This window comes from Tupaia chinensis, unplaced genomic scaffold (genome assembly GCF_000334495.1).
Source record: "Tupaia chinensis unplaced genomic scaffold, TupChi_1.0 Scaffold144624_1, whole genome shotgun sequence".
Lineage (NCBI taxonomy): Eukaryota > Metazoa > Chordata > Mammalia > Scandentia > Tupaiidae > Tupaia > Tupaia belangeri.
Window position 1 is genome coordinate 604,150 of NW_006204485.1, and position 26,432 is coordinate 630,581.

The 26,432-nt window shown below is 36.3% G+C and overlaps 1 protein-coding gene across 2 annotated transcripts in view; it reads left to right on the forward strand.

The window, feature by feature from the left end:
• Positions 1–26,432, forward strand: part of CNTN1 (contactin 1) — a 294,525-nt gene that overhangs the window by 213,226 nt on the left and 54,867 nt on the right. For both annotated transcript variants that reach the window (XM_006167209.2, XM_006167210.2), the window contains exons 16-17: positions 5,046–5,204; positions 17,986–18,135. In XM_006167209.2, coding sequence (XP_006167271.1) covers positions 5,046–5,204; positions 17,986–18,135 — 309 coding nt within the window. The remainder of the gene's footprint in view (positions 1–5,045; positions 5,205–17,985; positions 18,136–26,432) is intronic.

A 26,432-nucleotide genomic window follows, 5' to 3' on the forward strand; every position in this document is an offset into this window, starting at 1 on the left:
GAGCGGTCTGTCTCTAAATCCCTTCCTTTGTGCTGAGGAAACCTTGCTGCCTTATTTTTTCTACCACTACACACATTTTCTTTCCATTTTTTTTCTTTTTAAAATTTATTTATTTATTTCTTCCATGAGAAAGGCACAGAAATAGATAGAAAAACAAGGAGATAGGTACCCTTAAAAGAGACTTCACTCCACAAGCCACTCCCAGTCTCAGCCAGTCCAGACCTCAGACATGCACCTGCATGCCCGCATGCTCAGTGAGGCCACCAAATGCAAACCAGGACCATCGCATGTGGGTTCAGTTGCTTTTCTTTTTTTTAAAGAATTATTTATTTAATTTTATTTGTTATTATTATTATTTTTCTTTTTTTAATTTGACCAGAGAGAAACAAAGAAGGAGAGAAAGGGAAAGTGAGAAAGCAAGCCACCAGATCCAGAACTCAAACCAGTCATCCATGTGGGAGACCAACACCTTAATCACCATGACACCTCAGTTGCTTTACCATTGCACCACTGTTGGGCCCACAATGACACTTTTGTTTTCATTCTGAATAAACTAAGCAAGTAACATCAGCCTACACTGCTTTAAAACCTTCCTTGTAAGAGCCATTGTGGGGCTGCCCCTGGGTTGAACTCAAGACTATCCAAGTTTGTCTCTGTGGTTTTTTTTGCTCTATTTGTGCCATACCCAGATGCCTGAGTATGCATCAGAGTATCTTCACATTCCCAGCATTCCCTCATCTCCATCACGTTTACTGAAATGGGTTTACTTTCCTGAGATACTTTTCATTTCAACAAACAAGTAGCAATGAACAATGAAGCAAACATCCTCCTGACAAGGATTAACAAATACTGATAATTACTGCTAAGTGGCAGCTAAGATGGCCAGAGAGCTCTTACCAGAAGAAGGCCTAGCACTGCATCTCTTTAAAGTTGGTATTTTAATCCTAACTGCCTTTACATGTGTTCTATTTTTATTACGCCCATTTCACAGATGAGAATAAAAGTTATTAGTAAATTTAAGAAACTTGCCCAAGATGAATCAGAGCACAGAATATAAAGCCAAGCCTATTTTGAACTCTAAAATAGTGTTTTAGTTTTTTTGCGGTTAGGGGTGGGGGTTGTTTTCTGGAGGTTTTTAAATGGTATGATTTATCCTCAGATAATTACTGAGAGACATTAGTAGGCAATTGCAAAACAGAAAATTCTACTTCGCATCAACTGAATCACTGTCAAGTTATACTGTCACACCGAGATTTGGAGGATTTCAACCTACCCCTTTCCATCTGTCATCTCAAGTCTACCTCCTTACAATAATATAGTATTTCAAGACAAATAGAAGAATGGAGATGACATTGAAGATGATCATTATGTTATAGAATGGTCTGATGATCAAATGTGATAAGTTCAAGTCAAATGTATTCACCAAGTATTTACTAAGAACTCACTATCGGCCAGACATACATCAGTAAAAAAGTGGTCAGACATATAGTGGTTTGCTCAGCAATACTGCTCTTCAATAAATGGATGACTGAGGGAAATCATCACACATATTATGTCCTAAAAATACACTATTAATATGTGGATTTAATCTGGCATTTGTAAAATATTATTCATTTGATACTAAAAGAGCTACAGAAAATAGCATGAGAAAAACGATTTATACTTTAATATTTAAGGATTAACCAATGACAATTTTGTCTTTACTTCCTTTAATGTTTTCAAATGCTAGGCCCCTGTGCTCAGAAAAACTGTCCAGATGCATGCATTCTAGGACTTTTTTTTTTTTTTTCATATCTTATTTTTCACTTTAAAGTTCTGAAATATTACACTTAGTAATTGACTTGGAATGATGTTATATGAAGTAATGAATTTCTTGGGTGTGTTATGTGCACAATATTTCAATGTGGTTTTTTTAAACATGAAAAATGCAGCTTATTTATTGGATATATTTAGACTAATTAAGTTCATTGGCAGATCAATTGAATGGGGGTGGGGAAGGTATGGAGGGCAACCATGGATGTCAGGGACAATGTGGGAGGAGGATGGGACATGGCAGAGGGTGGGGGATGGGGAATCGGGGATGGCAAAACAAAAGGCAAGGTATGCAGGACATAAGAATTGGAAAATTATTTGCTGAGAACATGTATGTTGATGTGCTTGATTGAGCCAATGCACAGTGTATTTTGGATGGAAAATTCATTTGTGTGTTGTGATGGTGTATAGTGAATTAATGTAGAAAATGAATAAATTAAAAAAAAAATCCCAGGAGGAGGGAGAAGGGATTGCAGCATGGCCATCCCCCCGGGTGGTGATTTCTCACTTTCCCTCTCTCTGTTGAGTGCATATGCAAATGTTGCAAAAAAAACTAAAAAAATAAAGAAACTGAGAAACTGTCACCTGAATGACGAGAGGCATGCCATTGACTTCACAGGACATTAGCACGTGCTTCAAACCCTCTTCGACACGGCACTCACACGGAACACTGTTCTGCTCACTCGCGCCAGAGTGGGTGATAGCATGCAGAGGAGCCCAGGGCACTCGAGCCCTCCCGCCTGGTCCAGGCTCTGCCCTGATGGCACGGACCAGCACACGGCCACAGTCCGCTTGACTCGTGAGCTGGCCCTGCTGCACAGGCCCCTCCAGGTGTGGAAGGGTCCACAAGGTGGGAGGCATCTTGACACCCCCTATTTGGTCAGGGCTGCCCCTCAGTTCCTGTTGCTCCTGTTATTCTCTCCCGTGGCTTCCTCCAGTATTTTCTCTTTCTCTCTTTTTTTGCCGATGTGCTTGATTGAGCCAGTGCACAGTGTATTTTGGATGGAAAATTCATTTGTGTGTTGTGATGGTGTATAGTGAATTAATGCAGAGAATGAATAAATTTAAAATAAAAAAAATGCAGCTTATTTTCTCTGAATATCAGATATGTTCTGTGTTATGTGTTTATTTTCAATGATTTAACATCAAAAATATAATTACACTACTATAGATTTTTAATTTCTAAAATTTTCTTTGCCTCTATTATATGAATACGCAATATATTTCCAAATAATAAACTTTGCAGCCATTGATAGGATGTGTTGCATTATTTTAATATTAGTAGTGATGTGCTTATGTTGATCTACACTCATTTTTTTCTCCTTGGGACCAATGGTAAGGAAATTTGTGGAAGTTTGGGGTGTTGCTCTGCAAAAGTCAAAGACTCCTGAAAAAAGCCACCTAGACTTAAAAATTCAACTGATATGTAAATATGAAGGTATTTACTTTCAGCTGAAAAAATAAAAACAAATATCTTCATTATCTCCATTAGTATTACATTTATTATGAAAAAGATGAAGTTGCTATTTAACCAAATTGATGAATTATTATATCTATTATGCTTAATTTACTTGAGGATGGATTCCTTTCTGGTGCAAAGCAGACAAGTGATGGCATTTTCTGAAATGTCTGTTAAAGAGCTGTCTCTTCACAGAGAGGCTTTTTTACTTTGTCATTAAGCTATAGATGCCACTTTGTCATTTGAAGGGCCCTTTTTCCCCTCATTATAAAAAAACAAAAAGCAATTGTGAGGGACCAGTAGTTAGCGTAATGGCTATGTTGCTGGATTCCCACGTAGTCGACCGCGGTTCGAGTCCTGAACCCGGTGGCTTAAACTCACGCTGGGCGCGCTTGTATGCATGCCCAAGGTCCTGAGAGGAGAATGGAGGAGAAGGGATTGTGGTGTGGCCATCCTCCCTTGGGGGTGATTTCTCACTTTCTGTCTCTCTGTCTCTCTCTGTCTGTCTGTCTGGCAAGCGCACGTACCCTATAGCAAAAACCTCTCCAAAAAAAAAAGCAATTGTAAGAAAGTGTCTTGCTTACACTTATTATGGCCTCTACTGCTTTCTATTCTAGTCATCTGTTTGCTGGTCTCTTTTACCCTTTTCAAGACAAAGAGCTCTTTGAAGCCCCAAAGTTATGTTTCTTATTTATTTATTTATTTATTTGGTGGAAGAGTAAGAGGGAAGGAGAAAGCAAGGGAGAAAGAGAGAGAGAAGAGAGAGGAAGAAGAGAGAGAGGTCTTTTGGGCAGAGTCTCACCAAGCCGCAAGCCTCCTGCCATAGCATCCCCTTTAGCCAGGTTCTTGGCAGGCACCAGCACACCTGGCCTGTTGTGGGTCTGGGAACTGAACCTGGACCTTCCAGGTGGCTCCAGCTCCATGCAGCAGTTATTGCCCTGCTGCTGTGCCAGTGTAGTTGGGCTTTATGTCCCATTTACCTTTTAATCCCTACCATCCAGCTCAGTGCTCCTGGTTTAGAGGATGAACAAACAATAGTGTTGTTGAATTATGAAACATTATGGTAACCTATTTTACATTGTTTTATATTCTGTAATAACAATGCTTTTATCCTAATACTCTTCAATATATACTTTAATGTTTCCAGAGAACTTCCAGTATATCTTTGATTTTCACAACTGTTTTCTGGATTTTGTATAAGTAGAAACATTTCTTTTAATGTTTGTTTTTTACTATAATTAACATGAGGTTTGCCACCCAAAATTATACATAAAAATGGTTAGTAGAAATTTCCATTCCAAGTAATATAAACTCTTACAACTTTTAGGATTGTAAGAAAAGATTTATTCTGTTTTGGAGAGACAGCATTAAATATTTGACCAATTATTCTCATATCTAGACTGAATTGTGCTACCACTTCCAATTTATGTATTTAGTATGCATTTATTAAATTTCACTGTGCTACAGTCTGTATTGGTTACCATAAATGAAAACAGCATTTTATGCATCTGGAATTATCATATATATCCTGAATGAGGATGCCATTTTTAAATGATAGCACTTAGCTCTCTCTTTAAAAAGAGGCAATGTGAATCATTTAGTGAAAACCACAAATATTATAATTTTTTATACTTTATACGTAAAAGAAATGCAGCAATGCTGAGGATATCGTCCAAATGTTTTTAAGTTGGCAAGGAAGTCATCTTTTTATTGTGATGGGTGTTTAATTCATTAGTTGGAATTCATTGATCCATTACCTGAATTTTTATTCTAGGCCCTCCAGGCCCACCAGGTGGTCTGAGAATTGAAGACATTAGAGCCACTTCCGTGGCCCTTACTTGGAGCCGTGGTTCAGACAATCACAGTCCCATCTCCAAGTACACGATCCAGACCAAGACCATTCTTTCAGATGACTGGAAAGATGCAAAAACGGGTGAGTGAGTTTTGTTTGTCTCTAATCTGTCTACGCTTTCAGAACAAATTCTTCTATTGAAAACTAAACTCTGGAGGCTTTTGAGAATGATCTGCTTCCAAAGGCCTTTTTCTCTAACACTTTATTTATTTACTTTGGTATTCCAGTTCTGTGGTAATGAAGGAAACTATACGTGGAACTTAGGTATTTAAACATTTAAGGCAATAGGGGAAGAAGCAGCATGCCTAAGTCTCTAATGGAAAAGCAAATAGAGGCCTCCTGGGTTTCTCCATGAGCCACATGGAACTAAGGTTTACTGGCAAAACAACCATTGGGAAATCTTTTTTTTTTTCTTTTGACAAATGGCATGTAACTTATTATTTACAACCCATCTTATCCAATTATGTAAGTAGTATAATTCTTTTTTCTAAGAAATATTTATTTTATTTATTTATTACTATTTTTTTCACATGAATTTTGCCAGAGAAAGACAGAGACACACAGTCTGGGACTCAAACCACGGTCGCCCTGTGGGAATTCCAGCACCTGCTGGCCCCTAGTTCCTCATTTTTAAAAAGGCACATTGATCAGAAATGTTAAATTAATCATCTAAATCTTACTATGAAAACTCTTTTTTGAACCTGAAAATGATCCTGTCTGGCATGAATTTCCTCAAAACAGATTTCTCAAGAACTTTTGGATCTTTTGACTTTTTTTTCCCACTCATATTATGATTTTCTAAAAGCTGACCAGAAAAATATAATTAAGAGTAAGTACTTCCCCTTGTCAACTGTTCTCATTGCTGTTTGTTATGACTGGCCTACAATATCACATGCCAATTTACTTTCAAAGAAAGTAGATGATCTTTTCCATAAATAAATTGTTTCCATTATTTATCGTTGACAATTTTTTTTAACAAACTGTGGTTGCCAGAATTTCTTTAAGATGCATAAATAAGGGACATAAAAATAGGGTTAAAGTGGTGAATAAAGTACTTTTCTTTTTATGAACTAAGCAAACTAGACCCATCCACATCCAGTGCATACTGGCCGCTGCTGCTCAGCAGATGGGGGCCACCAGGAGGCCTGGGTGATGTCGGCCCATCCTAAAAGGCTGGGCAAGGTGCTAACTGTCTATACCCAGCTACTTGGGATGCTGAGGCAGAAAGTTCAGAGTGAAACCTTGTTTTAAGGTAAGACCTTATGCACACGCACACATACACACACACACATTTAAAAAAAATAAAATTGAAAAAATAATTAATACCATATCTCCAAACTGATTTTCATTTTATCTTTTTTGCTTTTTTAGTTTTTTTTTTCCTTTAGGTAGCATATGCTCACCAAGGAGACACAGAGAAAGAGAAAGCTAGAGAAATCACCTCCCAGTGAGGATGACCATGCCACAGTCCCTTCTCTTCCAGTGTCTTCTTGGCAATTTGGTCACACACATTGACATGCCCACTGTGATTTTCACCCCACTGGGTTCAGGACTTGAATCACTTAGCTGTCCATGTGGGCTCTAGTGCCTTAACCTTCACACCACCTATTGGCCCAACTCTCATTTACATTTATCTAAACATACTAGGATATTGCTCACTAAGATGTTTTATTAATAATTTAAATTGACTTCTATTTGATATTTTTCTCTTTCACGATAAATGAATCAAATACAAACCTGAAGTTTGTTATAAGGATTTAGAGTATATTTCAATATCAAGTGATTCTCCACATATATATAAAGTTCAAATAAATCAGAAACAAGTGAAACATTTCTATTATATTATTCTTATAGTTGTAAGAGTTATCCATACATATAATTGGTAAAATAAAACAAACTGAAAAATTATTTTACAAACTTTTTAGATATTCGAAAAACCTAAATCCTGGTCAGTTTCTACATCTGAAGAGAATAAAAAAGGATGATAATAATAAAACTGCAGGTAAAAGAAATATAGCCACATTCACTAGCCATTGATATTGAAGAGCAAAATAACTAATAAATGACTTAAATTTGGTTTGACTCTGAAAAAGGAATACTAATAGCATTCATATTCATTTTCTTTTTTTTTAATGCCAGAGGACAAGTGTGTTCACCTGAGAGACAGAGAGGAAGACAGAGAGAGAGACCTGAGAGACAGAGAGAAACAGAGAGAGAGAGAAAGAACCCCCTCCCTAGTCAATGTGGTCTCACTACAACCCCCTCTCTGTGTGTGGTCACACTGCAAGCTCTTCTCCATTTCTCCATCTTGTTGGGACTTGGGGCACTCACACATATATACGCCTCACATGTTTTTTAAACTTCCAAAGCCAGGATTTGAACCATAGTTGGTCATGTGGGATCTGGCTCTTCTAATCACCAGGCTATGGGGCCAGCTCTGCAATCATTTTCACTAATGACTAATGCATTCTTACTGTGTAAATCAATAAAAATATACTTCTTTAAAAAAAATTCATTAGAAAACAAGATCTATGATGGCACAGCCTTTGTTTTATTTATTAACTATTCTATTTCTACTTCCTAGATCATGACCCATAATTCTTGTCCATTAAACCTACAGACCAAAAAATCTTCAAAAAAATTTATGAAAACTACATATTATAAAAATGCTATGCATGAATTTCAAAAAAATCTTCCACCAAAATAAACTTGTACTTTAATACCATCATATACTGCATTTTCAAAGTTCCTTTGTATTTACTGAGCTCCTACTATATGCCAGAACCTATTCTAGATGTTGATTATTCAGTTGAATAGAATGAACAAAAAGACAAAATATGTCTGCCTAGAAGGGGCTTAATTTACAATAGCAGAGATGCCAATAAATAGTTAAAATATAGAGCAAGTAAAATTTCAAGGAGTGCTAATGAGAAATAATATAGAAGAAGCAGGAGGAGGTGAGAGTTGTGTTATAAACAGGATGCTTCTGCTATTAGATTAGCCACTCCTGCTTTATTGGATTTTCTGTTTGTATGATATATCTTTTCCAATTCTTTTGCTTTCATCCTGTTTGTATAGGTAAGTTTTCTGTTGACAATATTATTTAGTCTGATAATCTCAGCCTTTTGGTTGAATTCTTTAATTCATTAATGTTTAATGTTATTACAGATAGCATTGGATTTATACTTGTCATTGTATTTTAGCTTCCAAAAAATTTCACTTTTTTGTCTCTCTATTCCTTCCTTACTGCTTTCTTTTGGATTATGTGAGCCTATTATAGTGTAACATTAATGCCTTAAATGATACTCTGTGTGTGTGTGTGTGTGTGTGTGTGTGTGTGTGTATACATATTCAGTGGTTATTCTCAGCTTAGCAGATGTATCTGACCTTATCATAATAAAGTTCTTAACTGATATGGAAATGCTTCTATCAAATAGTTATTTCATCTGCTTCTTTTTGTGCTATTGCTGTTAAATGTATGACATCTATATGTTAGAAATCTAAGAACTGTCTGTTATAATTACTTTCTATAATTTTTTTCTCTTGACTCTTAAGAGAAGAAAGGCAAGCAAGTATATACTTACACAGTTCGTTATATTAACTTTTTATTTAGAATTTTTGGTCCTCACTGTTCACGTGGATTTTAGTTACCATTTGTTATTTTCTTACAGCTATGCTTCTACTTATCTCCTTTGTTCAACTATTGTTAAAATACATTTCATATCTATGTGTTACAGATCCAATAACACAATTTTGATCATATACAAACATATATATATAGACATGTACGTGTGTATATATATGTGTGTGTGTATATGTATATATATGTTTTGTACAGTTGCTTTAAAATAAATTAAGAGGAATAAAGAGAATAAATATGTATTTATACTGTATTTTATAATCACATAATTACCTTTACTAGTGAGCCTTATTTTTGTGTGGTGCTTTTCACATTAATGTGTGAGATCAACTGCTTTCAGCCTGTAGAGTTTCCTTCAGCATTTCTCGTATGACAAATCTGTTAGTTACAAATTGTCTCAGGCTGAGAGTGTCTTTACTTTGCCTCAGTTTTAGAGTATAGTTTTATTGGCTATAATATTCTTGGTTGACATTTTTTTTTCCTTCAGTGTTTGAAGCATGCCATTACAGATGCCCTCTATCAGACTGAGAAAGCTGTTTTCTAGCTTTGATGTTGTGAAAGGTGTATCAAAGTGTCTCTGTATTTACCAGCATATTTACTATTCCTGGATCCTGTTTTCCTCTCTGTAAAACTAGATTCCTATCTGCTATAATCTCCATGAATAAAGAACTTCTTATAACATTTCTAATTGTACAGGTTGCTTCAGGTTTTGTCCATTAGAAAATGTGTTTATTTCATATTTAAACAAAGCCTTTGTTGGATATAAAGTATAAGTTGATTTTTTTCCTTTGAGCACCTTAAAAATGTTGTTTCTTTGTCTTTTGCCTCAGTTGTTTCTGATGAGGTCAGTTTTTACTTCTTGTTTATTTTTCTGTATGTAAGGTCCATTTTCTTTGACAGCTTTCAAGATTTCTCTTCATATTTGATTCTCAGCTTGATAAGAATTTATTTATCCCAGTGGGGGGTTGCTGATGCCTTGTTCTCAGATTGATATTTTCTTCAACTTTGGAAAATTCTGAGTCATTACGTCTTCAAATATTTCCTCCACCCCACTCTCTTTCTCTCTTCTTTTTGGTCTCACTTGGCATGCAGTTAGATGGTTTGATGTGATTCTGTGAATCAGGGACCGTGTGTGTGTGTGTGTGTGTGTGTGTGTGTGTGTGTGTATGTACCTTTGTGTTTCTATTTAGATAATGTCTAATTACTTCTCTCTACTTTTATAAAGCCTTTCTTCAATTGCATTCAGTCTGTTAATAATCCTATGAAAATAATTTTATTAGTCGAGGAAAAATCGATTTTTAGTATTCTTTTTACATTCAGCACTTTTTATTTCTAGCATTTGACACATGTTAATATTGATGTGGTATTTCATGGAAATTATCTATTTGTGTCTATAAGTTGCAAACTTTTCCTCTTGATAATTTTATGTATTTATCATAGTTATACTAAAGTCTCTATCAGGTAATTGAATAACTTTTAAATCTGGCTCTTCATATTTCTTTGTTTCTTGTGTGTCTGATAATTTTTCACTGTATTACAAACATTGTGTATAAAAGAGCAGGAGAAGCTAAATAACTAGCACTGATGACTAGGATAGGATAGGTTGTTTTAGGGACCAGATAAAGCTAATCTGTAGTTGAGATATCTGTACTTTTTTCTTATGCTTTCTTATATTCAGTTCAGCAGATGCTTTAAGTGATTTGAGTGGAAGATCAGAATCTTTGTCGATGTCTGAGTGTTTGGAGATTTTTGTGCCATGCCGTCAGACTTCAGCAGGCTCTCTTAGTTTAGAATTCATAGACAGTTATTTTACCTCCTCAGTTTCGGCATCAGAGAGCTGCTGTCTGATAATCAGCCTAAAGCCTCCAGTGCCTCAGCTTTTATCTCATTTCTACTCTGGCCTCAGACTTCAGCAGGCCCCAAACAGCTGCTCCTCATCAGGGAGGCAGAGGTTTCAGTTCCACTCCCAGTCACCCAGTCATAGGTGGCCATATTTAGTGAAGCCTAGGGTGCAAATGAGGTCTCTTTAATTTTCCTGTTTTACCCTTTGACATGTCTGTGCTCCAGAAAACAGTCTCTCTTAGCTCTCTTATCCGACTCCTAAGCTTTCTTGTATATACTCAATGAAGGCCCATGAAAAAGAATTGGAAGATTGTTTTAGATTTTCCTGATTCTGGAGTTTCCCAGGAATTCTAAATAGCCATGCCAGTCCATACTGTGTCTAATCTGCCAGACGTTAAACTGACTTCTTGCCAGCGTCGATAACTATACCTTCCTTTCCTCATGTACCATAATGAGTTTTAGTCCATTAGATTTTTCAAAAATACAGCTCTCGGGAACCAGCAGTTAGCGTAATGGCTATGTCGCTGGACTCCCACGTAGTCAACTGCGGTTCGCGTCCCGGACCCGGTGGCTTAAAACTCACGCCAGGCGCGTGTGCGTGCGTGCCCAAGATCCCGAGAGGAAAATGGAGGAGAAGGGATTGCGGCGTGACCATCCCCTCTGGGGGGTGATTTCTCGCTTTCTGTCTCTATGTCTTTGTCTGTCTGGCGAGCGCACACGCCCTATAGCAAAAACCTCTCCAAAAAAAAAATAATAATAATAATAAAAAAATACAGCTCTCTTCTTAGGTTTGAAGAAGGATTGTTATATAGATTATGTGTGTTCTTTTTGCTAGTGTTCAAGTGAAGTTCTCTTTTGAACGTATTCTAAGTGGAAGTGAGAAAAAATTTTTGGAACAAATACGAAAATAAAAATCATATTTTTATTTATGGTGGTACCCCCTAGAATATGGAAGTACAGAATTAAACTCCATTTTATGAAGATAATTATTTAAGATATTAAATATTTTTCTGAAATATCAACGATCAGAAGTCCAAAAAAGTAGTATAATAAGATAAAGGAGTAATTTATATCTTTTTGAAATAATCTACTGTGAAATTTTGTCTTTTGGATATTCTTGAGGGGGTAGAGAGCAGACAATTGGATGTCATACCCAGCATTCTACAAGATGTGCAGGTCATTATCAAAATGTTTTGTTCGCTTCTATGCTACTACCTACAGAAGACACATTATAAAATAGTTTAGTGATGGAGTCCATGTGTAAATGTGCACACATGCACACAAGTGTGTGAGAATGTTGGCCAAACATGATGAGCCCTGTAAACCATGCTATAAAATACAATTAAGAGAAGCTGGGCTATGTTCTCTCAAATGAAGAACATGGATTTATATTGAAAGTCCTATCGTATGGAAGACTGAAACAATTATACATCTTAGCGCACGAATGTTTCTCTGGACATTAGTTTTTTTTTCTGGAAATAGACATTTTTCAGTTAAATTATTGAGTGTAAATAGCTTAAGCCTATATGAGCTGTATTATACAAATTACTACAGAACAGAGAACCCATTCTCATCTTACCTTTCATCACAAGTACATGAGCATTTCTTCTGCCTGTATCTTTACTCAGCAGTCTTCATCAAATCGATAGATTAAAAAAAATGAAAACTCTTGGGACCAGCAGTTAGCGTAATGGCTATGTCGCTGGACTCCCATGTAGTCTACCACAGTTCGAGTCCTGGACCCAGTGGCTTAAAGTAACACTGGGCACGTGTGCGTGTGTGCCCAAGATCCCGAGAAGAAAATGGAGGAGAAGGGATTGCAATGTGGCCAACCCCCCCCCAGGGGGTTGATTTCTCACTTTCTGTCTCTGTCTCTCTGGCGAGTGCACGTGCCCTATAGCAAAAAACTCAAAAAAAAAAAAAAAAAAAAAAAAAAAAGAAAAAAAAACTCTCTGGAGTAATTATAGAATATTTTCCTTTCTTTTCAAATGTATATATGGATGGATTTCTTTCTTTCGCTTCATGTTGTAGAGTTTTCATTTCAAAACATAAATTTTGGAATTTTTATTAGACCACATTAACATGTATGTCCCTTAGAGAAAGATCAATGACTCATACCTTCTGCAACACCAGAGCAGAGCTTGCTTTTATTATGCTGCAAGGACCTTTGCCACACCAGTGACTCCCACCTGAGCCCTGCAAGGTGGTCATAGGTTGCACGTGGAACCTGTCACATAAACCTGTGTAGCTGTGTCAGAGCCGGAGAAATGGTCCCTTTCGGTCTCAAACACAGACCTACTCTATTCGTTGGAACCTCTAAGTGTGTCATTTGTTGTGACTAATTTCAAATATTTTAGTTTTAGATTGAGATGGAGGATCCTAAAGGTTCTGACTATATTTAGACCTTAAGGAAATATCAGGACTATCTAAGGCAACTTCTAAAAGTCTAGAACAGAGAGGATTACTTTGGCTGGAGTTAGTGTTGAAATAACCAGTTTTTTTATACCTGAAGTCATTCTAGTTATTTCTGCAGCTGCACAAACAGCTAGATATCCAAGCACCACAGTATGGTGTTCAGGCAACCAAACACTGTGATTTATTGGGTTTAGGATACCCATGGCTTGTTTCTCTTTTCATCACACAATAGTCAGACACTTTTATTCTGGCCTCTTGGCCTCACATTATTTGTAAAAAGATAATGGATTAGAGGCTATGTAATGTAAAAATATCAAATAAGACATTCTTTTTTTTTTTGAGCATTTTATTTTGCTTTAGGGCATGTCTGCTTGCCAGAGAGAGAAACAGAGACAGAGACAGTGAGAGGGAAAGTGAGAATGGCCACACCATAATCTGTTTTCCTCCATTCTCCTCCTGGGATCTTGGGCACAGACGCACATGTGCCTGGTGTTTTTCAGTCCGCGGAATTGGAAACTCAAACTGCAGTTGGTCATGTGGGAGTCCAACAACACAAATGCTATGCTGCCTGATGGACCCCAAATAAGACATTTTTAAGAGGAACTTGTGTTGAAGGATTACTCTCCTGCTATAACTGTTCTTGTTTGAAATTTAAATACCTCTTCAGTTGCTGTGTAACATTTTAATTTTTTTATGAGCGATGCTTCTGACAGGTATTATGCAGGTAAGATCTGATTTTTAATGCTGAGATTACCTGTAAAGAGTGTCCTGAGAACTAACCTAGTTAAAAAACAGGAATCCAAGTCCCCAGTCTAGACTTCTAGTACTTTCCTCTGTTATGCAAAGTGCTCTGCTGTCTCTCTGACTCCAAGAATAACAAAAAGGTTGCAAGGAACTTGGCTGAAGAGAGAGGAGGCAAAATCCCTCTGGTCCTGACTGTTCCTTTTCTCCATTTGGCTTGGGACATACATTTGCTTTCAAAGCAAAGCTGATTTCTGCAGAGAGCAGGCCTCTGTTCCCAAACAACCTGCATGGATCACTCTGGGGAGGAAAGGAAGAAGAATGCATTAATTCCAACCAGGGCTGCAGGGGTATGAGAAGATGGCATAATGTCCATATAAGGTAACATTTAGGGTTCAGAATAAAACATATCAAATATGTGTTAGAGGCTAAGCCATGTTAAAATAATCATAAACAGTAAAAATGGAGGAGAGAAATCAGAAAGAATCAACCTACAGAATGAAGAGAACTTGAGGGTATTAACAGAGAAGAGGTCTACCCTCTGCTATAAACAGAGCAGGATGGGTTCTGGATTGACTGTGGGCAACAGAGCCATAGAGCACTGGACGTTAGCAGCACAATAAGATGCAGGACAGCCCTCCTTCCCTTTTACAGTGGTCTACCTGACCTCGTGCTGAAGGAGTCACCAAACGACTGCTATACACCAAGACCTTGCATACTCTAAATAAACGCAAACTTTCGTACTTGTATTTTATTTACAAACATATTTTTACAAGTATTGTGGAAGTACTTCCATCTGCAAAACATCATATTATGTCTACCCAGACCCAAGGAGTTCAATAAACATGATAAAAAGTAGAAAAAACATGCAATTATCCACAAATAATATTCAGGAACAATGAGAAGAAAAAGAAATATGTTGAGTGTAGGCTGACATGAGCTTAGCCAGTCTCGGTGTTGTGGTTGTGCTAATATAGGCTACCTAGCTCAAGATCAGAACTGGGAAAAATGTCAGAGTAGGCTTTTCAATCCTGTTGTTGTGATGTGGTGAGTCAACATCTTAACCACAGCACCACCTGCTGGCCCCAAGAAGCAATTTTGATATTTATTGTTATAAATAAACAGTTTGAAGTAGTAAAAGCAGATTCAGTGCAAGAACTACATTTTTAAGTAGTAAAAGCAGATTCAGTGCAAGAACTACTTTTTAAAAAAAATATATATTTATTTTATTTTATTTTATTCATTCATTCATTTTAACTTGACCAGAGAGAGACAGAGAGAGAGAAAGAGAGAGTGAGAAAGGAAGCCACCAGTTCCAGGACTCAAACCATGGTTGGACATGTGGGAGTATCCAGCGCCTTATCCACTATGCCATCTGCCGGTCCCACAAGAGCTGCTCTTAATTCTTGGTATAGTTTTTAGAAATGACAAGTGTTAGTCATTTTTACTAAGTTATGCTTATCACTTATCTAGATCATTTTATTAAGGATCTATAGCTATCTACCAAAACATGTTTTAGATATTTATGTTCTTATAAGTACTGATATTAATATATATTTGCAAGGAAGTTTATAACTATTTTATTCTAAAAAGATCAGTTTTCAACCCATTAGCAATCCCAGTATGGAATATTATTACAAATTTATAAATTACTGTATATTTATAATTATAAATATCAAAATTACTTCTTGGGGCCAGCAGGTGCTGCAGTGGTTAAGATGTTGAACTCCCATATGACCAATAGCAATTTGAGTCCCCGGCTGATAGCCTGAAAATCTTGCCATGCCCATGTGCTTGCATGCCCAGAATTCAGAATGAGAATGGAGAAGAAGGGATTGCGGCATGGCCTTGCCCCCTGGGAGGTGATTTCTCACTTTTCCTCTCACTGTCTCTCTCTGTCTCTCTGGTGAGTGCACATACCCTGTGGCAAAACAACTTTAAAAAAATGCTTCTTTTTATTCTTATATTTTATTTTTTATTTTATTTTATATATCCGATCACTATACATTACTACAGCTTGTACAGTGAACTTACCCAACTTGAATGCACTTCACACCAGTCCAGTTGAAAATACTATACACGTTATTATCAACAGAAAATCATCCATTTCTGTGTCCCATAATCCCATAAATGATTTGCCCTTCTATTTCTCTCCTTGATTCCTTTCCTCACACTTTCTCCCTTCCCCAACTGTTGGTGGGAATGTAAAAAATTGCTTCTTAATAAGTTACAAAGTACATTCCGAAGTCCATCTTTTTCACGTCTATTTTCTAGTCCCCTTTTGATAAATTTGCTCACATCTATGGGCCTAGGGCTTCCTACTCGTCTATCTTTGCAAGACAGTAACTCTAAGGCTGTTTGCTGCTGCTGCTGCTGCTTTTTTTTTTTTTTTTTTTTTGTCTCAATCACATAAATCAAAGGCCTAAATCCTCAGGTTGGATTTGGTAGACTCCAAATCTGATCACAGAATGACTCCAGTTATTTTTTCCTGCTTTATCTTCCCTCATCTCTTCAAATAGTCCCTGGTCATGTATGATTTTCTGTTTTCCAAATAAGTTCCTGACCTATTTATTGGAGATATTTTCAAACTGAATCCTCACTTGTACTCAAAATCAGTCTATCCACTGCACATCCGCTGGTTCTTCCAGCTTTGATCCTGCACGCAAGTGCTAGGAACTGTTGACTCTGCATCTGCTTAGAAAAGCCCTAGTGTAACTACACCATCATGAGAATACTATTTCCTTGCTGAGATGGGCCCTTTTGAAATGTCTTCAATATTTCCATCCTTCAAGTACTTAAATAGAACTGGATGTCCCAACACATGAAGTAGGGGAAAGGGTCAGATGGCCCCCTTGAGCCTTCTGCCACATTTTTCTACTTGATCCTCAAAACTCACAAAATCACAAATACGAATAGTTCCATCCTTTAAGTCTGCTATTAAGTCTCTGTATTAGTTTCCTAGGGCTACCATAACAATTTTTATTTTAATGAATAGTTAACACTACATGTTCATGGTCTGTATTGCCAGATAAAAATCTCAGTCATAGACAAGTCTAAGGGAATAAGTTTTCCAAATAAATAGAATTTAGGTATTTATGTGTATGTTAATTATTAAAAGCTATATGAAAATATTTGAAGAGAGATTGGGACCAGAGTTAGCGTAATGGCTATGTTACTAGACTCCCATGTAGTCAACTGTGGTTTGAGTCCCGGACCCAGTGGCTTAAACTCATTCTGGGCATGTGTGCATGTGTGGCCTAGATCCTGAAAGGAGAATAGAGGAGAAGGGATTGTGGGATAGCCATTCCACCAGGGGGGTGATTTCTCTCTTTCTGTCTCTCCGTCTCTCTCTTTCTCGCAAATGCACGTGCCCTATAACAAAAAACCTCTCTCAAAAAAAATTTAAAAAGATTAAAATAATGTATAGACCTGGCTTGGATGCATGTTTTTTCATATCTCAGTTAAAGGAGCATCATATCCTACCTCTACCTTATAATCTTCTCATTATCTCTAAACTTTGAGATGTGCTTAATTATTATAACATTTATTGTCACTGACATTAAATAATTTGAGTATTAAATCTATAAAAACAACAAAAATAATGTAAATGTATGGTTACCCTACAAATAAATTGTTTGCTCCCAGTAGGCTACATTACTACTAGAACACAGGTTCTTGGTACTCAATGCATAGTGCATGGGCCAGCAGCGAAGACAGAACATGCAGAATTCAGTGCCCTCAGTCCAGACTTACTAAACAGGTGCTTCAGAAAGATATCACTCATTTTCATTTGTTGTTTATTAATGATCTCTCATTTTATTCCCTTGAACTTAACATTTTATTATTCCGTATGGTTTGATTTCAACTCAATGTATTATGTGTCATTTTCTCCAAAATTGTAAAATAAAAAGGGGGAGTGAGCCAGCCAGTTGGCATGGTGGTTAAGGCAGCTAAATCCCACATAGTCAACTGTGCAGTTCCAGTCCCAGACCCGTCAGCTTGAAAAACACACCAGGTGCATGTGTATGTGCGTCCAAAATCCTGATTGAAGACTAGAGGAGAAAGGATTGTGGCATGGTCATCCCCATCTGGGGTGGTTGTTTTAATTTATTACCTTCCTTCTCTGTCTCTCTCTGGTTAGTACACACATCCTATAGCAAAAAAAAAATGGAGCTATAAAAATGATGTGAGTTAACTAATATTTCTAATGTTTATTTCATTCAGATCCTCCAATTATTGAAGGAAATATGGAGGCAGCAAAAGCAGTGGATTTAATCCCATGGATGGAGTATGAATTTCGTGTAGTAGCAACGAATACATTGGGTATAGGGGAACCCAGTATACCGTCAAACAGAATTAAAACAGATGGTGCAGGTATGTAGAAGAAACTTTCTAAATTTTAAAAGACTTATAAATACAGTGCCATTTTAACATATATTGATCATATTTGGAAAGAAATAATACATTGAGGTAAGTGATTCACCTTTAAAATGTGTGTTTATTTCACATGTGTGTGTATTTTATGTCAAGATAGTAAAAAAAATTAAGAAAGAAAATATAAAGTTTAAGAATATTGTTACACAGTTAATTTGGGAAAAAGGATAAATAGAAACCATTGCATATTCCCCTAGAGACCATTTAAATGAAGTTGGTATTTAGAATCTAAGCTCGAGTGTAAATTCTGAGTTGTAACCAGGTAGACTCTGGAATTAGCAGGTCCCATGATTTAGAAGGGTCACAGTTTTGATTAATTCTCAACAGCATTTACAACTAAAGAGCTGCATGAAGAGCCTTGGCAAGGAGGGGAGGGTGGGCAAGGATGAGGCCTTTTCAGATCTCTGCCACTTGGAGAGTCATAGTCTCTCTAAGAAACATTGGGTTGTCGAGAAAGTCATGATACATTTTTGCTTAGAAAAAATAAGTCATGACTTTCCTGATGACCTAATAGCAGTGAGGGACTGTTGTTTTAACTTTAGATGTCACTGTAAAATACAGTCGGGCACTAACAACATGACTTTTTGTCAATGATGGACTAACCACATACATAATGGTGGCCCCATAAGGAGCATATGGCCTATACTGTGTAGTCCAGTGTTTAGGTTTGTACAAAGTACACTTTGCTACATTCAGATAGTGACAAAATCACCTAATGGGACATCTCTCAAGCTATGTCCTGTGCTTTAAGGATCTATGATGGCATCTCTTGTCCTAGTTCACCTTGCCTATTCTTTCCAATCTAGGTTCACATTTTTATACTAAATATCTACTCCATTTAAATAGCCTTTAGCGAGAGAATTACTCCTCTCTTTGTTCCTATTTTCCTGCATTGCTAAGGCAAAACATTTTGATTCTAATTATAGCTCTTCTTTTATTATTTCCTGTCTATCAAAAAAAAAGAATGGTTTTGTAGGCTCTCTGAGTTCATTTATTTTGATGATAGTATGCCAAACACCAGTGCTTTTCAGGGAGGACAAGACTGCCAGTAAACTTCTGCTATGAACTCTTAATAGGACTTAGCCACATTTCGGGCTATCTCAGTTCCTTGACCTAACTTCTAAGTAGAATTCCGGGTTCTAAGGTCTTTGGATTTGATAGCCAGGTAATCATAGGTCTGCCATCCTTAAACTGTCTCTTAGTTTCACTTAATTTATCAGATAAAAATGATGGTTCTGAACTAAAAGTAGAAAACAAGCATTAATGTTGCTGGTCTGTGGCTGAGTGTTTTCACATGCATTTCATTTAATCCTCATCATTCTGCTGTGTGGATAGTCCTGTCTTCATGCTCATTAATGGGCAATAGACTTAGAGACACTGAATAGTTCGCCAAAGTAAATATAACCCCTTGCTAGACTCAGAACTCAAGTGAATCTGTCTGACAGCTCTCCTCATACACTGAGCTTTTTCTCTGAAGAGTTCCTCAGGTCGGTTCTAAAAACACATCCACTTATACGAACCTTTTCTAGAGTTTCAATAGAAGCTTATACTTTTTCTTTAAGCGTGAAACTAGAGATGATGTAAATAGTCAATGGTTTCATTTTAGTTCATCTACCTTCAGAATTAATCCAAATGTTGCCTTTTCTCTGCATCACAAAAATCTCATTAGGGTATGGAGGTAATCTAATGATTATTCCTGAGAGCCTCAGTTTAGAAACTGGGGTATGACCTCACTGGTTGCTTGAATCTCATGATTTTTACTTGAGATGAGAGATTGCACACTTGGTTTGATGTAATAAGTATCCGTTTTCAAAATAAAATTGTGGGACAATATTAAGTGATTAAGTTATCCAAACAAACCTATTACAGTTAAAAATTATAACATATCTATCTCAAATACAGGCCTTTAAAATTTATTGAATGTGATGAATTTTTGACTAAGACAATAGGAACTAAGCCTTATTAGGACATATTTTAGTGAAGTACCAGTTGTTTATGGGGAGGGAGGAAATGTTCATTGCCATTAGTGGTGGATAGAGACCTGCCCCCTTCTTTTTAATTCTCATTTCACTTGCTACAGAGTGTGTGAGCTCCCCTGAGAGAGACTGAGAGACAAAGAAAATGTTTATTCAAATATTATTGTGTTAAGAAATTGATTCTCAGGACCAGCAGATGACATAATGGTTACATTGTTGGACTCCCATGTAGTTGACTGTAGTTCGAGTCCCAGATCCAGTGGCTTAAACTAATGCCAGACAAGTGTGCGTGTGTTCCCAAGATCCCAAGAGGAGAATGGAGAAGGAATTATGGCATGGTCATCCTCCCTTGGGCGTGATTTCTCACCTTCTGTCTCCCTGTTTTTCTCTGTCTCTCCCGCGAGTGTATGCGCCCTATAGCAAAAATCGCTCTAAAAAAAAATAAGAAAGAAAGAAAGAAAGAAAGAAAGAAAGAAAGAAAGAAAGAAAGAAATTCTCTCTGTCTCTGGTGTGCATAGAAAATACCTCCTTTAAAAGCCATTGGAGCCAAAACCAACACCTGTAACATATTAGCAGTCTTATTCACAATGTAAGGTATAGCCCTGTAGTATAATTAGAAGTTGATTTATTCCTTTCAATTATAAAAAAAATAAATTCTCAAACCTCTGACACATATGTTAATCTATTATCAAGAAATATTTTAGGATCTTTTGTTAATCAGCCTATGTGGCTACCATAGTTTATGCACTTGCTATAGGAGGGAACTGTTATAAGTTTTAGAAAAATTGAATTAATGTATAAGTTTATATTGGAGAAAACTTTTTAAAATTATTTTAAGAATTATTTTATTTAACTTTGTATATTTTAATTTTACCAAAGAGTGAGAAGAGAGAGAAAGTGAGAAAGCAAGCTGCCAGGTCCGGGATCCGAACCATGGTTGGCCATGTGGAAGCCCAGCGCCCTTAACCACCATGGCACCTGCCGGCTCTGCAAACATTTGAAATCCATGTATGGTCTTTTCATAACACATTTCCCATGACCTGTTTGAAGATCCTTCCTGTGTTGTCATAGTGCTCAACTCTAGTGGCATTGTTCCACTTAATTCTCACAGTGACTTTATAAAACTGGTGTTATTACTTCTAATATTACATCTTAGGAAGTTAAGATTATACCCAGCTAATGTGAGGCAGAAATGGAATTCAAATCCAGACCTTTCCAATCCTAAAGGTTTGACTCCTAAACCACTTCCTGAAGACAGCATGCAGTCTTGAAACTCCAGGCCACTTGTCCTTTGATGGCATCTTGGCATCATCATTTATAAGCTCTGTGATTTGAGACATGTTACTTAATCTCCCCGAACCTCATCTCTAACTGTGAATAATTTATCCAGTGGAATTCATTTTATGATTAAGACACACATAAGAAAAGCAGTTAACACTTGGCTCAATAAAATTTATTGTGCTATTGATGCTTATTTTAAACCATAATATGCTTATAAGAAAATATGGCCTCTAATTTTATAATTGATCACCTCATTTGGCAATGTTTTTCCATTTTTTATAAAAGCATAATAGAAAAAGGATTATATTATTTAATTTAAAATGATCTTAAAAGAATATTTCATATAATAAAATTGAGCAGAATGTCTCTGTAGGTTTTCCTTTTGCCTGCTTTATAATAATGAATATGCAGAAAATCGGCCATTTGCATTTTTCATCCTTACAAAACAATAAAAATATTTCTTAAATGAAGGATATTTGTCTTGTCATATACCATTAAAACAATTTTCTAAGGGCTGCCACCATATGTTATGTGGGATAAAGGCTGGTTCGCATTTGATGGAAAGGTTGGTCCTATGGTTCATTATGCTGATTGAAAGACATGACATTATCCAAAGCCACATACGCCCTTATCTGCCCAATTACTTAATGTTAAGATCTCAGTGCACAGTTGGGTGCATTCTTCGGATTCAGACAAGTGCATTATAAAATGGATGCTGCCAAATGAAGAATTAGAAGAAATGTTTGTCATTCATTTTGGCCCATTTAATTTTGACTGTAAAAAAGAGATAACAAAAGCGTCCTTTGAAATAATGTGTCATTGTAGATATACTCTAATAGCTAATAGTTCTGCAGGTACAGTTGTGAGTTGATATCCTAAATTGGTGCATTCAGGTTTATTTTGACAGCTTTGATGTTTACTTGCCAGATCAAACCAACTTGAGGAGGAGAACAGGAAAAAAATAACAAATCAGAATCAACACTTGAATATTATACATCAAGCCTTAATTTTGTGTCTATTCTGCTTTCATTTCATTTCATTTTTCTTTCTTTCTTTTCTCTTCTTTTTTTTTTTCTTTTGGTTGTTTCTTCATTTTGTTTCTTTTATTCATTCCTTTTTTCTTTCTTTCTTTTCTGTTCTTCTTTTTTTTTTTTTTTGGTTGTTTCTTCATTTTGTTTCTTTTATTCATTTTTGTTTCTTTTGTTTCATTGTATATTTGATAAAGGACAGAGATGGTACTAAAAATCTCTTTTGAAACTGGAAATGTACTATGTTAAAGTTAGTTGCTGTCATTAAAACTAAATAGATAAATCTCTTTAAAAGAAGTTAAGAGTATAGTTTTTAAAAATAGCTTTTTCATGATAGAGTGTATGAGTGTGTGTGTGCGTGTATCAGTGACAGGGAGAGAGAGAGAAAGGAGTCTCTTCCACCATTCTGCTCATGCTTTGATTCCCTTCCTCCAGTTCTGCAGCCCAGAGGATCCTGACTACTCTGACTTGTTTCAGGCTGAGTGGGCCTGGGATTTGAACCTCCATCATCACATAAATTCTGGCTTCTTTTTAGAGCACATTATGGCTACACCTTAGAGTCAGACCTATGATTATAGATGCTTAAGCTATCACAAAACCCGTGTTAAACTTGGCAGCTTTTCTACCTGTCAGCCCTCCAACCTGGGCAAGTTAACTTCTTTGAGACTCCTTTGCCTTTTCTGTTACATGGGGATGTTCCGCCTATTTATATACTCACTTGAATCCTGATCTGACTATCCAATCAGATAAAGTATGTAGAAATAATTCTCAGGTTTTAGATGAGGCTATTATTAAGCTGAGTTCACTTATTTATTCACTGTATAAACTTTTACCAATCAGGAATATTTAGCGTATAGAATTAAAACTATTGTACAAATTTAATTTCTACAACTACCAAGAGAGCATGTTCAGGACTGAAATCAGATTTTATTCATCTAGTTATTCTTAGTGCCTAACACAGCACAGTGTTCATGGTTGGCACTCAGAATTATTCACAGATGGAAAAGAGAGAAACAAAGAAAGTAAAATGATGATTCTGGTGACTGTAAGTTTCTAGTAAAAGAGGATGAAAAGAGAATTGCTCAAAACAGTAGTGAGCTTCGCATATTAGGATTTAGAAAAACCCATTTACTAAATGTATTTTGTTTAATAACAATTTTAACCTATGCAGTAGATGCTATTGTTTACCATATTCTGAGGAAAGTAAACTAGAAAATGTTAATTCTTTTACTTAAACAAATAATCCGTCATTGGTTTGGGTTCTTCATAACAATTTCATTATGCATTATGATGAATTCAGTGAGAGCATACTTTTCTGTCCATTCAAACATTTTCCTGGACTGACTTATTCTTAGTTCAGCATTCCATTGAGTAAATAACAAACTTCCTCTTTTTCACCATTTAAATTTCCAGTTTGAAAACCAAGCTTAGAATAATGAACAAATCTACAATTTTTGTCTGATAAGACCCTAAGACATTAATGCATGTTGTTGTGAGCTATCTTGGAGCCTTCATCTTTTCTCTCTACAGAGGAAAGGACATCAATTTAACAACAGCTGCAGTGGGAGTGTGAGCAATCTGTTCTACCATCAGAGCAGGAGCTCTTAACAGTTACAAAGACCTACTCTTATCCAAATGTTAGATGGTTCATTTCATTTTATTAATGGCTCTTCAGAATTATGCATTTACGTGCTTAAGAATATCAAGAGAATAAAAGCAGGAGTTGGACTTCAATCATTTTACTTTTCTGAACTAGAGCATTATTTATATCACCATTTTCAACCTCCTATTAAAAATTTCATTTCAGATCCAGCAGGTGGTATGGTGATTAAGGTGCTGATTCCCATATAGCTGACCACAGTTTAGTCCCAGACGTGGCAGTTTAAAAACCATGTCAGCCAGCAGGTGGTGTGGCGATGAAGGCACTGGAGACTCCCATATGGCTGACCATGGTTCAAGTCCTGGACTTGGTGGTTTGCTTTCTCACTTTCCCTCTCTCTCTCTCTGCGTCTCTCTCTGGTCAAATTAAAGTAAACGAATGAATAAATAAAATAAATTGAAAAAAAAAAACTTGTCGGGTGCATGTGCATGCATGCTCAAAATTCCAGGAAGAGAAAGAAGAGATTGCAGTGTGGCTTTCCCCTCTGGGCTGTAATTTCTTGCTTTCTGTCTCTCCTTCTCTCTCTCTCTCTCTCTCTCTCTCTCTCTCTCTCTCTCTAGTGAGTGTACACACCGTATGTCAAAAACAAGAAAAAAATGGCTTTAAATAGTTTTAAGTAACAGTGAAATTTTGACACAAATTAAAGTGAAAACTTATGTTCATAGTTAACTTTTTGTTTGTAATAATAACTATACAAGTCAAAGCAATAATTAACAAGAACTGACATGGTCAACATATTTTGAATCAAAGCCCTATGTTTATGAGCTCCATGATTTTCCTAATTTAGAATTTGTCACAACCCTATTTATGCATCATTAAATAAAACATTCAAGCCCAAAGAGGTAGTTATATGCAGATTATTTAAGCATTCAAATCTAAAAGAAAACTGGCAGCATTTTTCCCCCCAGGGGAAAGAATAGTCATGGCATTGACTTGGTTTTGCTTTTTATTTATTTATTTTTTTAAGAGAGATTTTTGCTATAGGGCATGTGCACTTGACAGAGAGACAGAAAGTGATAAATCACCCCTCAGGGGGGATGGCCTTGCCATAATCCCTTCTCCATTTTCTTCTTGGGATCTTGGGCATGCACACACGTGCCTAGTGTGAGTTTTAAGTCATAGTGTCTGGGACTCAAACCATTGTTGACTATGTGAGAGTCCAACAATGTAACCATTATGCCATCTGCTGGTCCCAATTTTGCTTTTTAAATTACTTTACATCTGTGATTGAAATACAGAAACACTCTTACAACATCATAAGGGAATCACTGTTAGACTGAAATGATGGGAAGAGGACAAGACACCTTACTATATTTAACCTTTCACAGTTAAATTGTCAAAAGGACAAGACAAATTACTATATTTAACCTTTCACAGTTAAATTGTGAATATCAATTATTTATGATGAATAATTCAGTATTTTTCCTAAATACTAGTTTAAATTCTTTTTAATTTATTGTTTAAAGGTGTCTACTTTGTTCTCCAGTAAACGCTATGGAAACTAAAGTTAAATAAGCTTCCTTGTGCTTAGGGTGATTTACTTCCCTGAAACAAGTCACTGTTTGGCCAAGTCCAAGCAGGGCTGAATTCAAATAGGGCACCTAACCACTCTAGTCTCAGATTCATGTCAGAGATGTAGGTTATATGTGAATTCCTTCTGTAGAAAAATTTCCCTAATTTATTAAAATTACATCTAGCCAGACACAGCTAAACAGGAGGGTGGAGGTTCTAGATAGTTGTGTAACAGTACAATGTAACTCTCATCAAGGCGGACCCACATAGGAAGGTTCCTGGTTCGTCTCCAGAGCTTCCTGAGTATGCTTGGCAGACATAATGCTAGTGACTGGGGTCGGGTGAATCTGCGAATACACTGATGCATCATGGAGGTGCTTGTCTCTCTCTTCCTCACTCTCTGTCTTGTTGACTTATGTAAGAAATAAGTAAGTGGACATAAAAAGCTAAATAGGAGAAATTAAGTCCATAAGTAATCTAAGTATGATATAGGAACTCTCTGTGATAACACTATCTCTATGTCTGTGCTTTCGTGTTTTGAATCATTTGATGCATGTCAATAAGTGCTTAAAATAAACATTATAAAATGGGAAAAAATTTCAATCAAGTAAAAACATATTCCATTTTCAACTCTGCTCTAAATAAAAAAACTAATATAGATTGTAATGGAAAACATTACAGTGAAATGCTTTGGCAAATACTTGTCCTAATGAAGTAATATTTGATTTGATAAATTACAGTATAGTAAATTATTTTTGAGTTATTTTAAAAATTATTTGA